Source organism: Lissotriton helveticus, chromosome 3_1 (genome assembly GCF_964261635.1).
Source record: "Lissotriton helveticus chromosome 3_1, aLisHel1.1, whole genome shotgun sequence".
Classification (NCBI taxonomy): domain Eukaryota; kingdom Metazoa; phylum Chordata; class Amphibia; order Caudata; family Salamandridae; genus Lissotriton; species Lissotriton helveticus.
The window spans coordinates 420,307,848-420,323,357 of NC_136061.1; the positions used below are offsets into that span (position 1 = coordinate 420,307,848).

The 15,510-nt window shown below is 43.7% G+C and overlaps 1 protein-coding gene across 2 annotated transcripts in view; it reads left to right on the forward strand.

Annotated features, from left to right (window-relative positions):
- NBEAL1 (neurobeachin like 1) overlaps positions 1 to 15,510 on the forward strand; it is a 1,045,477-nt gene that overhangs the window by 700,385 nt on the left and 329,582 nt on the right. For both annotated transcript variants that reach the window (XM_078680248.1, XM_078680249.1), the window contains 2 exons: positions 7,708 to 7,861; positions 10,324 to 10,452. In XM_078680248.1, the coding sequence (XP_078536374.1) occupies positions 7,708 to 7,861; positions 10,324 to 10,452 (283 nt within the window). The remainder of the gene's footprint in view (positions 1 to 7,707; positions 7,862 to 10,323; positions 10,453 to 15,510) is intronic.

Genomic DNA, 15,510 nt, shown 5'->3' on the forward strand with positions numbered 1-15,510 from the left:
CATCAAGTGAATAACTTTAAAAGAGTCCCTTATCTATAGATCTACTCTTGGAATCCCAAAGACCATTTGTACCAAGTCCATATCTTTAATCTGTCTCCTTATAATACCTCAGTGATTCTCTAAAGCCCCGCCACATGTGATATGTTCCCTTATCCCCTCATTGTATTGGGGACATTTCAGATGAACCCCCAAACATTTTCAAAATATGCCACAGGCCATAGTGCCTGAAATAATGATGTAGTACCAATTGCCTGGTTTGACAAACCAATGAAATATCTGTTCATAGAGTTTAGTCCACAGGTACTCCTGAAATGATTCTTCCCATCTCTTTTGATATCTAACCTTGAACTTAGGCCTACTAGTCATATCTTTAGGTTTGCAGCATAAATTTCATTTAGATTCATATTCTGAGTATTATTCTTCCATCTATTTGTTTTGCCCGGAAGCTGTATGTAAAAGTAAAAAGTTTTTTTTGTGGGCATCGATGATAGGCGAATCCGAAAGTGACCTCTCTATAACTTTGAGCATAAACCCACAATTTCCCAACACATAGTCACCGACTTCATTTCTAGTCTTATTGTTTCTGTATCAAACATCTGTTCTTGAAATAACCTTTCGACTTGCTAGGCTGTTCTTCGTAAGCTAAACCAGGGTCCTCATTGCGAGGTGAGTGAAAAGTTCCCTGTGAAAATCTTTGCATTGAATGTTACATCTCCCACACAGACCTTGGGACAACTATCAAGCCATGATACTTCTTTCCTGTCAGCTACTACTAAAACCATTACTTTGTAAAGGAAGGTCACACAGTCTTCAAGATATGGCCATGGTATACCATTATGGTCTCTGTTCCTGGAGTTGTGCTGTTCTGTAGGTCTACTTATGTGGGAAAGAAAGGCCTCCTGCCCCGCAGGAGAGTACCAAGAGTCTTACAAGATGTTCTGGCTTTATTCCTCTCCGAAATTGCATTCTCCAGAACAAACTTCAGGGGATCTCTGTTGGAAGTATTGTGAAAATAAATACAAAGAGCTTCATAGGAAGGAGGCTCATCTTGTGAGTTGTCATGTTTCCAGCCCACAAAATTGCGGCATAGTTACACTATTCCAGATAATTCTTACGAATTTGAAGAAGGGGCGCGAAGTATCACAGTATAGTCTGTTAAAGTCGACGATAATAAGACTCCAAAGCAGTTAAACAACCTTAGACCCCCCAAATTCTTGTAGGCTGAATATCATCTAGTGGTGTTTACAGATGCATTAATATTGACTTATATTTGCTGTCTTTCAATCTGTAACCCTGCCGTAGCAGCCTTTGATTTCATATTCTGTGTCTACCAAGCCGCTCTGGTGAGACCGAGAGAGCAAACTGTTATCTGCACAAAATAACAGGAGGAACCCTTAATTTCTTTATCTCATATTGCACATTCCAAAACTAATGCAAACCCTGATTCTTCCCCCCTCCTACCCCCCATTCACTAGCACTCTTTGTGTAGGTCAGCTATATCGATGTTTCATCCAGTGTAAAAAATATAGTACTATCCCAGATTTAATCAAGGCCTGGAGCATTAATGGCAAGCCACAATGATCTTTTGCCTTTTTGGCATCAGAAGATAGTAAATCGTTGTTTATCCCATCTCTCTGGGCCTTATGTATGGGGTCCACAGTTACTATTACCTGCTCCTTGTCTTGATATGACATTCACTATGTGGCTCCCAAGTATAAGGTATGGCAGAAGACCATCATTTTGTCGAGTCTAGCTGCAGTCGAAAGACACTACAGTCTGCAAGGTCCTTCTTTTGGATGACTAAAATTAGAACCTGTAGCATTGTCAGTTTTATCATTCCTGTGGGTAAATTTTGGCAAAGGATTTTCAGGGAATGCCTACAGAATTTTCTGTGAAAAAAGTTATTTTAGTGTTCATGCAGTGGGTCCCATTTTGATTGGTCTTTTATGTCACTTCTCAATGTTTGTGTAGTGATTCCCATCAGCACCCTGCTGGCCATGCCCAAAGGAGGGAGTGTACCCTTCCCCACTCCCCCCCTGCGTATCTGACCGGTCAGCCACACAGAATTTCTGCACACCAAACATGTCTTGCCCACACTCACAGACCAGGGGAAAAATACCCAACTGCAGGATCAGAGTCCTGCAGACCCTGATATGTATTCTGGCATCCATTGAGAGACGTTTTGTGCCATGCTCCAAGGATTAGGCCAAAACCACCTGGGCTAGCATAGACCTCTTTTCTACAACACTGATGGGCGATCTCTTTTTCAGTTGCCTTGGGCGCTGCTGGTGCCAGGAGGTTTTAGCTGTCTCCCATTCATATCAATCTTCTCTTGTCAACAGCATTACCGAGGTTCATTGCAGTCTTATTCTTAGTAAGGCAGGTCGAGGCAAGCCACGGTGCTGCCATGTTGCCCACACTGCCTAGTTGCCTTCTCACCTAAATATTTTTGTATGGAAGGCATGAAAAGGATTTATATGCAAGTAATACATTAACAAAACAAGAAAAGAACTAGAGATGGGAGGGCAGCTAAAATCAGCCAAATCCAGTTTGCTTTCCTATTGCTTTACCTCACCTGCCTCCCTCTCACTCTCTATCATATTCCCGTTTTATTCTAAAAGCTCCCCTGGGTGCAGCAGTTGTGAGAATGGCCAGTATTGCCAGCTATTTTGAATAAGGCCCTAAACACAATGCCCACTGCACTGGTCAGCCCCTAAGGTCCTGCACCCAAGAGGTCACTAGCCCTGCAAGTCTTTTTGCATTTTTGTTATGGGGGTAGTCTTCTATGTTGACATTTTCCATACAAACCCTTAAACTAGGAAGTGAGCCAAAGAGTGTTCCTGTACTACTAGGGATGTTGTCTGATTTCTTACTGATTTTGCAATTTGGGACTTCCTCTGATTTTGTTCACATAATGTAAAATCCTGAATCATTGTGGGGTAAGCAAAGAACTACATTGTCAAAAAATAAGAATACAGGACACGTGTGTGGGGGAAATGGAACAACTTCCGGGTAAATATGTGTGCCCCTCCGCCCACAGACTCAGATTCGGACTTGAGGGACTGATGACCCGAAAACAGACACGTCATAAGAAAGCTTCCAATGTAAGGGGTGAAATTCGGCAACTATATGGTGCTGGGATGGGCACAACTGTATTTACATTAATACTCATTGTGTACGGAATTACTGCGTGTTACACTATGTCCAATATACTCTATAAAAGTCATGATTGTGAATTTCTCTACTTGATGCGTATTATTATGATAAAATGTTTTAAAATAAATAAATAAGAATACAGATTTTAATATCTTCTAACAGCATTACCACCTAAGCACCAACCACTACACGAATATTGATTCAGCCCTTTTTACCTAATGTCATCCTGAGGTATTATAACAAACTAGTTACATGAACAACAGTGAATCATTATGAATTAATGTAATATTGTGTGCAAGCGGGAGATCCTTGGGAAATGTTACATTAGTGAGCTAATGCTAGAAATACTTTTTTTTAGAACAGTATCATTTAGAAATTATTTATGTCTTACTTGACTACGTGCAGTAGAATTATAAACAAAGCATAAACATGATGAGAAATTCATTTTGAAGAAGATGGCGTTAAGATCTAATTAAGGCCTAGTTATCATTCTGTTATACTGATAGATCTGGAGCATATTTATCTCCAGCACTATTATGAGAGGGTGTTGCCTCATTTTCAGGGGTGCATGGTTTCATGCAAATGAGACTCTTCTTGCCTCTGTGCCCACACTGCATTATAGACTAGGGCGGAGGCGTAAACAGGCCCCTAAGTGTAGCACTCACTGTGCACCATAAAAAGGGGGAGCAATCTCAGTGTGCCTCCTGTAGGCAGCCGCCTCGAGGGGTGAAAGGAGGTTCCAACCAGACATCCTCCTGCCAGTGGATGCAATTATTCACTGCACCCTCCTGCAGAGACATCTCTAACCGGAGCAGCCAATCTGTATTTCACTGAATGCACTGCCCTCAAGGCATTGCAAGTTTGTGGATGCCCTTAGGGAAGTGCATACGTTGTAAATAGGAATGTGGTTGAGTTGATGGAGGAGTTGAAGATGGGTGTTAGTGCTTCGCTGATCAGTAGGAGTCCTTTGGTGAAGGCATAGTGGATGGAAGGATCAGACGGGGCTCCAGAGTGGATGGTCTTCTTGGTAGCAGTGAATTTGATTGCTCTAGAACTCACTTACTGAGCCAGTCTTTCTTAATTGAGTGTATTTTCATATAATTGTTTGCACCTTGTTTCTGGGATACATTGCCGTATGAAATTGTTAACTCTGCCCCCAATCCACCCAACCATTAGGTGTGTTGTTGAGGTGTGACATTTTAAGTGTAGTGTGCCCACAGATATCATTTCTCCCGACAAACACCTCATCCTACTAACAGAGTAGATTGCTTATTTCTGTGTTAGATATGGCCTTCCCGGTGTTCGGTGTGCTGAAGACCTATTGCCTCTAACAGAAATGTATATACCTATGAGATTCAGGTCAGCAGTTACTTTTGACAGGATGGTGTTCTTGTCCACCTCATTCCCCTGCTTCTTATTCAATAGCTTTCCTCCCTATTTTGTGTTTGTCTCCCCTCTTTGCAATTTTTTGATTGGATCACTTATGTCCTTACACTGCTTGCATTCAGGAAGAACATTTTCATTTTTTTGTCTAGCAAACCATGGAAGTGCATGTTTTCTTGCTCTCTAACTCATGTAGTACTGCTTCTCACTGACACTTGTCTCCCCTAAGCTTTCCATGTTGCGTGCCTCCTTACCCATTGAGCCATTTCATTGCTTCCCCTGCTTTATATAGAATTTTAAACCACACTTTTACACCCCTTCCCCGCAGTGCCTGCTGCTTTGTCCGACTGTCCTCCACCCACTCCTCCGTTGCTCGCACACCCTTCCCAGCAATGTTCTTTCTGGCATATATTTATATTTTGCAGAGGACCGTGCAGCTGAAATTGGCTTCCGAGCCGCCTGAAGAACAACCTAATACTAGTATCCAGGCTGAGTGGCTGCTCACCAGCTGCCACCACAAGACATGTTTTGGGACCCTTGGGTCGAGAGCCTGCTGCTCTCTGGGTCTGAAACTATACACATCCTGGGAGGAGGTGCCAAGCTTCCACCCCCAGGATGGGCAGGGTCCACGAAGGGGAAGCTTCAAAGGGTTGCTGCCTCTGTGAGCTTCCCCAGGCCCTTTGCTGCTTCCAGCAACTGGCCCCCACCGGTTCTGACCCCACTTTGGGCGGAAGAATTGGTAGGAAAACCAAGTGAGGAAGGGGGGATTGTGTCCAACTTTGTGCCCAACACGCTTCAGGTAGGCGAGGCGAAGGACAACTCTCAGTCCACGCCATCTTACAGATGGGGGGCCCCCAGCCAACCACAGTGAGGCATATGCAACCCTCGCACTGGAGGGTGGCATAATAGGGGGTGTACCGACCCCACGGAAGGGACCCATTGGTCTTAACCTGTACCTGCCTGTAAAGCCCCTAACTCTAGAATTTAGAGGCAGCACCGAACCTTGCCTGCTCAGACAAGAACCGACTAAGAATAAAAGAAGGACAGAAGAAGCCGTGCTAAAGCTAAGAAGAGGAGGACCCCCACTGACTTTTCCCCAGCCCTACCGGCCTGTTCCCAAGCGAAATCCTGGTGTGTCCGGCTGCCAGCAACCTCAAGAACCCTAAGGGCCTACCCTGCCTTCCACAGAAAAGACTGTTTCTCCTGTGAGAAACGGATTTGCTCACCCACAGACTCTGGCTCTAGCCACATCCGTGAGTCTACACGACTACTGCACCCTATGCCCACAGCCCGAGTTCGAGTGGCCCAACACCACGAGGAGGTGTCCCCGGCAATCCTGACCTGAGATCTGGTGATTTCTAACCTGACTCGAATCGCCTAGCGAAGCTTGCAGGCTCTTTTTGGAGGATTCCCCCAACGGCAACCTGAGATGGTAAGAAAAACAGACTCCTAAAGACTACCCTGCACCCGACGTCCCACGACCTTGGGTGGCCCAACCGATGGTGTCCCAGCATCCCCACTTATCCCAACTTAACTCTGTAACGAGTGGTCACCTCCAGAAGATCTTCATTACCGAGCCTGCAGTCTTTGTTGAAACCAGAGAATCCCCATTGAAATCAACAGGGCACCCGATGCCAAAACAGCACCCTGCATCCAGCCGCCCCTGTGCGCTACAAGTGTACTTTGGTTGCTAACTCGGATATCCCTTTGCCCTGAGCTAAACCCCAGGAGCTTTGCTCCCACAACCCTGTGGCTTGTTCGTAAGCAGCCACTAACCGGAGGCTCCTTATCCCCCATTGGATAACGCCCTAGTGCCGCTGAGGGTGCGGTGAGAGTGCATCCTCGACCCCGAGGGGACCCTTTTCTAACCCCAGACACTCAACCCCAAAGAACGAGTACTTACCTGTTAACCGATAACTTCATTTCTGTCCATAGAAATACATTGACTGTTTTCCCTTAAAAAAAATTCTAAGTGTGGAGTTGATTGGTATGAAAACCTGACAAAGTTCAACTGTACAAAACTTATTTTACTTACCTTTTCTCTAGGAAATGTCCCAGTGTGATATCTAGGCTTATCACACTGAGTAGAAAAAGTGACTTAAAAAGTAACTGATAAGAAATTTCGACATTTTAACTTACCTGTATTTCAAATCAATTGCATTTGAACCTGCATTCAATTGTAAAACATTGCGTAAGATATTGCAAAGAATTAGGCTTGGTCTAGAAATAAAGTAACTTAATACTATTTTTGTACAAACAAAATTTGTCTGAGTTCAGTGTTCAGTGTTTGAGTGTGTGACATCATTTGCTGATTGAGTGTGTACAACAAATGCTCAACACTACCCTCTGATAAAGCCTTACTGCCTACCTTTGGGGTTCCACTAGACTCTGTGCACACTATACATCATTTTGGCATAGTGTATACAGTGCCAGCTTCCTACAGTAGATCACGGTGTTTCACTTTATTCTGCTAACTTTGCACATGCAGGATGTAACACCCCTCCCAAGTGAGTGTACTTGATTATAATATGTATCTCTGAACAGTGTACAGAAATAGAGTCAACTACCCAAAAAAGTTAAGGACTCGAAGTGCAGCCTTGAAGCAGGCACCTCAATAATGTCAGAACATGCGAACACCTCAAGGGATCAGCTATCACACAAAGCATTCTAAGTCTTCTGCTAACTGACTTATATCACACGCCTGCTTTATTTGCCATGTCATTTATCATAAGAGATGCACAGGATTTTTAAATATGGCAGTCAATATCATTTTTTGTTGACTTGTCCACTGGCTCAGCTCTTCCATGAATTCCCTGGTTTGTCCAACTCAAAAAACAACCTATATCCAGGAAACCAATCTAGTTCTAAATGGATGCAATCAGTGAATAGGCAAACAAGAAAAATAGAGTTTCATTGATGATTCTTTCTGATAATTCAGTGCTGCACACTGTGAAGTCACGGAAAAACAACATTGAGGAAGGGTAAATCAAAACATTGAAGTGAAATTATATCTTTATATTCTGTGGTGCATCATTTGTCAGAGCTGTACCTATAACATCCAGAGATAAAAATGTATTTTGAAATACATGTGATGATAATGAACATAAATCTTAAATCTTGGATTGTGGATATCCTGACCCACCCCTTTCTGTTTCGTTATACTCATAGTTTGTTAGAAAAGATGACAGAACTGGCTGTGACAGAATACAGAGAGATGAAAACTCTGCCAGTGCATGCTGACAGTGCCATCCGGCTCCTTCACATCATACAGGACTTTCTACAGGCAGAAGGAAAGGTCAATCCCAAACTTTGGACTGAGAAGGTAAGAGACAGATTTTGTAAATCTATATCACACAGAGACCTGATTATTGGTGCCCATTTGAAATCCCTTTGATCACTCAGAATACCTAGGCCCTGACGACAAGTTGATCGAAGTAGGGTTTACCTGGTGTGGTAAACACCTCCAATCCTCAATTTGCAAGACGAAAATGAGGCAGAACTTGTAGTAATAGAAATAATCAATACTGCACAGAAAGCCACATATTTTGCCTATTTCAATTTGTTTAATCCTGAACCATTTCACAGGTTTTTCCGGCAGAAATCTGTTGGGGAAAAATTAAGAGCTGTGGATGGTAATTATTATCGGTAGTAAATTCCCTATGCAAACATGAGTTTACGCAGGGTTTGTAATGTTCCATTTCACCCACAGTCAGAGCCAACAAGTACTGAAAATGCTTTAGAGCTAATGTTTTACTTTAGATGTGCACTTTAGATTAGAAAACTAGTTACTTTTTTCTTTATGTATGTCCATGAAAGTAGAAAACCATCAGACCCATAAGCCTCAGTGTCATCGTCACTGAAATCAAGGACTGAGGCTGAAATATCAGGCCCATAACCCAAATGTCTTGGGCTTTGTGCTTCCGGGAGAAAGGTGCCAAAATGGACCATGTTCAGAATGATTCAGATCAAAGGGAGCTCCTGTGAAGGGGTTAGGTGTGGCTTTGGCATGTTTATGTAGAATTGAAACATTATTAAGAGACTCACCGTAGTCTAGCGGTGTTCAAAGACTGCTTGGGGGGAGCCCACCTTTGTCAGCCAGTCATTGAGGTAAGGGAGAACTGGCATGCCTGACATCTGAAGATAAGCTGGGAACTCTGCCATCACTTCTGTGAACATTCAAGGGGCTATGGTGAGCCCTAAAGGAAGCATGGCAAACTGGAAATGCTCCTGGCCCACGTGAACTGCAGATGCAGTTTGTGGACATACTGGACAAGTATGTGGAAATATTAGTCCTGCAGGTTCAGTGCTACTATCCAAGAGACGAGACCGGTGCCAAGATGAGCATACTGAATTTGTCCTTCTTCAGGAAGGAAATGAGAGGGCGAAGATCCAATATAGGAGATGGAGCCTTTGGTCCTTTTCCAGGCTGAGAAGGCAGTGAGAATAACAACCATATCCTACTTCTGACGTATGAACCCTCTCTATGGCTTCTTTAGACAAAAGAGTCTACATTTCCTGTCTTGTGCATTATGGTCTGCACCCTGGTAATAAAGTGCCAGATCCTGCCATCGACAGGATGGCTGTGTGTTGCTACGTACATGTCAAAAAGGAATGGGGGTGCAGGAGCCAAAGGGGCGAAGGGCTGGACTGCACGCTGTCCCTGTTGTCCACGTGATCTTTTGGAATCCCGGCCACATAAGGGCTGGAGTGGCTTCTGAACTGGTAAAACCCCTCCTTACCAGCATCACGGAGATAAGGAATGTACAAAAAATAAAGAAGGCAAGCCTTAAATCTGTTGGTCCTTCTTAGCTTGATGCTAGTAGGTAAATAATTTGCCATAATGAGAAATATAATACAGTGTCTGCGTACCTGGATGCCATGGCTTTACTCAACCAGGACGCACAATTTGTAGCAGATTGATTCTGAGGAGAGTGTCGGAGCACTTGGACAGATTTCTCCTCAGCCAGATAAATCCTTTCTGCCCCAAAATATCCCAATGCGCTGTTTGTATCAATTCATACTGAGATCCGTGAACAAGATGTTCTCGTGACCATGACATTTGGTATGAACGTAATGTGTGAAAATATAATACTTGTTTTTTCTATCAGCCCTATTAGTTTGCTCTTACAATAAAATATAGTGATGGGTATTAGAACTCCTTTAAGTCAAAGCCAAAGCCCCTTTTCAAATGGTAAATTGTTGACATTCAAAATGGTAAATTGATTACTTTAAAAAATATCACTATATATATCAAATATAGTGCTGTAATGAAGTGTTACAGAAAGAGGGGAGAGCTAAATAATTTCTGAATTGGAACATAAAGGAGACAGCTGAAGAAGTTACTTCTGCATTTGTAATATTTTTAGCAATCTAAGGATTATTTACATTTATTTTTATAATGTAATTAGTCTAGATAACTTTTTGCCAACATTTGTAGGGTGATTGTGAAGTATTTTCTATTCCAAGATTAGTCTTTGTACCACAGTATTTTATTGAATTGTTTCAGTGGAGGAACTCTGCTGACCCTATCTGTATAAAAATGGTGTAACTAACCCTTCTCTCATTCTTAATGATGCTACAGTCTCTTTGAAAGTGGTGAACAGCCGTCACTGTGAAGTACCTGTTTAGTTTGTAGCTATGTTTTGTGTGTAAACGGCATACTGTGCTATTTTCTAATGTTCCTGAATGTTCAGATAGTAGATAATTGTTGAACTTAAAGACTCTGAGAAATATGCACCTCCCGTTTATTTTGTTCATTTTGTATAACCCTTCCCTTTCCAACAGCTTTTAGAAGAGGTTGTGACTCTCATGGACAGCCTCTCAGTGTGGTACTCTACTGGTCCAGAGTGGACAAAACTCTCCCAGGTTGAAATCCGTCTTCTCCTTGGATTCATTGGACAGGAAAACCTACAGGTTTGGTGCATTTTCAATTGTATTTATAGCATTTATGTCCCTAGAAATCCCAGTCTTACTCTAGTTGCTGATATTCATCTGCTCAGTTCTCCTTATCGTCAAAGTCGAATTTTCTGATGGATACTTCTAACCATAGTTTAATGACCTTTAGAATATTCCCCAAGCCACCAGAGTTGATGCAGAGGTTTTCAGTGCACTGTTCCCGTGCAGTGCCGGTGGTGCAAGGTTGCTCTGTTTTAGCCTCTTTTCGCACCAGATGCGACGTAGTGGAGTCGCATGTAAGCATCACCCCTGCACATCAACGTCAATTCCTGTTTTTTGTGTGCCTTTGAACGTGAATCTGCAGCTTTTCCTCCTTTTTCGTTGCTGTGATGAGTTTTTCAAACTATTCCTGTGTGCCAGAAAACGATGCCCCCCGGTGAAACTAGAGGGTTCACACCAAGCCGTAACTATGGGAAACAGATATTGGTGAAAGGCGGAGTGTAGCTGTGGTGCTTGGGGTCGGACTTTGAGTCAATTCTTGACTGTGAAGCAAACCTGTACGTTTCTAAACCTTGAAAGAAGCCACGCAAGGCTAACTCCATGACAGGTCCTCTTCGCGGTCAAGATCATCCATAAAAGTCTAATTCCAAGCTGAAAAGGAAACAGAAGAAAGCAAAGCAGGATCGACCCGTATTCTGCTACTCTATGTTTAAACAGTATTTGCAAGGTCATCAAGGTGCCACTTCAGCTTGCTCCCAACCTCTGATTAGGGAGCTCATTCCACAGTTTATCCTGATGAGCTCAGAGTTCCCGAGGTCATTGCTGATGCCACAGCAGGGCGAAACCATGCTGTGCATTGTAGCACTTTGCGGCTCTCTTTGGCCTCAATGATCCACAGGGCCTTCCTGTCAGGTTATTGCCAGCTTATCCACCTTTGGTGCTGCCTAAACCTCTGGAATCTGGCTGGAGCCCTGCACCTACACCAATGCCTACTTCCATTCCAGCTCCAAGAACTACGTCAGCCCTTTCGTCATCAATGCTAATCCTGACTTCTCCAGTGATGGATCCATCTCGATCTTGACCAAGGTCACACTCTGACTGTACTCTAGCTCTTCTGGTTCCTGTACTTTCTGATACAGACAAAATACTTCCTCTACCATGGAGCCATCTTCAGTTGCTGCATCAGCTTTCTGATCCTGACTCTGACCAGAGCTTTCCGCCATTTGGAGTTGGCAATTGTCGCAATGGGAGTAGAGTAGTGCCCCTTTTTGTGTGGTCGCCCCATTTTTTTGCTAGATTTTGTTGTTGGTTTTTGGACTCTAGACATTGCTGTCCAATGCATGTGCTCTTATCTCTAAAACATGTCAAATTGGCAATATCTCCGATTGGTTGACTTAACTTACCTGTAAGTCCCTGTTATATGGTATCCTGTGTACCAAGAGCTTGTAAATTAAATGTCACAAGTGTACTGCAACTCTATTTGTGCCACCACTAAAGTGACAAGGCAAAACGTGGCTGCAGGAATGACATCAGTAACTGGCTGTGCAGGCTTCTCCAAATTCGACCTGTCACAATAACAATTTTGACAAGCCTAAACCTTTCTGTTAAATATTAATAAGTAGGCCATAAACACTCACAAGGCAGGATGCATGATGTTTAAAAGACAGCCAAGTAAAAGTTCAATGTTACACGCCTTACACTGGCAACGCCCTAAAAGTTATTTTCACTTTAGCAGGGTTAGGTATTCCAAGAAAAGTATTGGGATACTTTACTAAAATTAATAAAGTTATTTCCTCTTAGGAACCAGATAAATAGTAATTCTTGAACTTTTTAAAATAATTATTACAAACCCAACTCATTGGTAAAATTGGATTTGTAACAAATATTTTACAAAATGTACCTTTAAAATGTAACATCTAGACCCCATTTGCCTGAGCTTCCAGCTCTCACCCAGGTGCTGAATAACTCCTTGATTAGGTGAGAAGTGGTTCTCAGTGTTGAGACATAGGGCTCAGGTGTGGGGAGTTGTCCTATTATTCTGTCAAAATGACAATCAGAGGTTATTTATCAAAGGGGCCTGCCGTCTCACAGCCAGATTTAGTTCACACCTGGGCCTGCCTTCTCTGTTGTCCTTGTAAATAGCCAGGAAGCCATCCCACTGGGTGAGGAGATGTGCCCCAGTACTGGTTTTGAGTAACCACATTGGAAGGTTTGCTCATTTCCCTGGCCACACCTATAGGGTAGGCACAAGAGCTCTGCACAGTGGAAGAAATGTTCTGCCATTTTGGTCTTAGGTAGAGAAGGGCACTGTGGGAATGCTTCCAGAAGGGCACACAGGAACTGCTGTAAAAGTGGGTAGGATTCCCCCTCGGAGCTTGTCCTTGTTGGTCAGGGAGGGGCTAGGAGTCACCTCCACCCACAGGCTAGTGGCAGTATATGTGAGATCCCTGTGCACCTTCCTCAGAACACTACAGGACCTGTGGAAAACAGAAGAAGGACTGCACTGACTGTTGTGACCTGTCAGGAGACCTGAGAGGCTGGACCTGCTTCCACTTGTACCCAGGACAAAGAAGTGGACTCCAAGGTAGAGATGGATGACCTCCTCTTAAGCTACAGGGACATAAAAAAATCGCCTGGAAGGCCACTTTCTTGGCAGAGCCCAGCTGACCATTATCATCTGGCCCTGCCCTGAACCCTGCTGGTGGATTTCTATTGAAGTGAGTGCCACCCCCAAGGAGGTTCCCGATGTGCTGTAACCCTGGACAGGTGTTAGAGTATACGACTCCTGCCACAACTGCAAAATCGGGAACTTAAAAACTTTCAATCAACTTTCTGCCTTGAGAATCATTAGAGACCTGGATCGCCGTTAAAGCCACAGCTGTCGGCCTGGAATTACCGCTCGGCGTCAGCTTGCTGGTTAGGCTTGCTGAACATCGAGGGTTTTACTGAGAATGATACCGAGCAGCATCCAATCGAATTCGAGCCCTCCCTGGGCACTAACTTTAGATTTTTCGCTTGGAACTTTCCCGCCTTCATCGACAACCACACCAGGACCCCACACTACAGCAATCAGCCTTCTGCAAGCCTGCATCGCATCCAGCTTTTTCTCCATAAAGGTTTCTAAATCTAAAGGAAACTCTTTGACTGGGGCCAACCTGGTCCGCATATCAGACCTGTGCTCCTTGGCGGTCAGCCTCAATTACCCTTGTCCTGGTGTAGCTCGTCCAGTTACTTTCAGTTGGCATTTCTCTCTTTTGGTGCTGTTTTTTATTTATTTTTAATTGATTAATATATTTGGTTCCCCCTTATTGGATTTTGGAAAATTGAAATATACTCTAGTTTTATAAATTTGAGTGGCATTTTATTGCGTTACATTTTTAACCGTTTCATTGTTTTGGTACTTCTAAATGCAGTACACTTTTTCTTAAGTTAAGTCTTAAGTATAGGGTTGAACTCAGATTTAAATTATTAAAACATTCTCTTGATCTAACAAAAATAGTGCCATTATTACTTGTTGTGAACTAAAATCCACTTCAATTAATAATCCACTTTCTCACATTGAGATGATTTATCCCCACAATATTATGATAGTTTATATTGGCCTTTGAAGAGGCTAGTGGGATTGATACTTCCCCGGACACAAGGTTGATTCCCCTCTTTGGGCCACCAATGAAAAAACAGCTTACTTTGATGTAGTTAGCAGACGTGCTTCTTAGGTTCTGAATGTACAGCTTCCTTCTGATGAGGTTAAAGCAAAAGTGCTTACTGAAGTTCTTGAGTCTTGCCCATTTGTTTCAGAGCCCTTGCTACCGTTCAGTGAAGACCTAACTGCCACCCTTATGTGGACATGGCTGAACCTTTCCCTTGCCCATCAGTGAACAGGCAAGCGGCCAGACACCACAGACAAGCGCCTAGTAACCCTGATTTTCTTATGCAGCAACCTACTCCTGAGAGTTTGGTTGTCCAGGCTTTCACCAGCAAGCTGATTCCTTATTTGTTCCTGACAAAAAGGATTGAGGCATTGTGGAAACGGTTGTTCTCTTTGGCCAGCCTAGCCTTAAGGCCGCCGATGTTAGTTGCCAACTCGGGGTCTATTACCTCAAACTGTTCGGGCTGTAGCCAAATATGTAATTCAGACTGGCCTGGATACTACCAATTGTTTGGGTTGCGCAGTCAGCACTAGTGTAGTGCCCCTCTGCCATATGTGGATGCACACGTTTTTCTGGAGGTGTGGAGACATCCCTTATGGATGTGTTTTGATGGATCCTGCATTTTTGGCAAAAATGCTGATTCTGCCCTAGAGTGCTTCAAAGAAAGCTGGGTCACTGCCCACTCTTTGGACCTTTCAACTCCTGCCAGAAAGTTTCCTCATCAGTATCGACTTGTGTGTGGCTGGTCCAGAGGTTTGGCATGTAGGCAATACCAGGTTCTCCACCACCAATGCAGGCACTTCAGCCTTTCGTGACCAGGGATCAGGCAGACAGTGTGCAGAGCACTGGGGTTACTGGTCTTCCCAGTTCCCCACACCTATGGCATCAGCCTACCAAGCAACTTTAGTTTGCTCTTAGCAGCGCACCACCACTCTGCGGCAGTCAGGATTCAACATTTTCTCCTCGGGTGACAGTCCATCACATTTAAAAGATGAGTTCTGCAGATCACCCAGCATGGCTTTGCCCTTAAGTTTCTTTCTGCTCCATCACAGCTTATGTTCACATAAGGGCAGCTTTCAGATGAGCACCGTTCCATTCTATGCAAGAGGTGAAAGCTCTACTGTCTAAAGGGGCAATTGCAAGGGTTCTGGCCTTGGAAATAGGGATGGGTTGTTACTTCTGCTATTTTCTTGTGCAAAAGGATTGAGGGATTCGTTCTGTTTTAGATCTTTGCTCTCTGACTGGCTTCCTGTGGAAGGCCAAATTCTTAATGCTCACACTGGGCTGAATTGTGCCTACCCTGGATCTGGGGTACTAGAAGTTAGTCTTGGACCTGCAGAACATGTGCTTTCATGTGCCCATCCTGCAGTCCCAGAGATGTTGCTCGTGGTTCAAGCTCAGCCAGGACCCATTTCAGTTTGTTTTT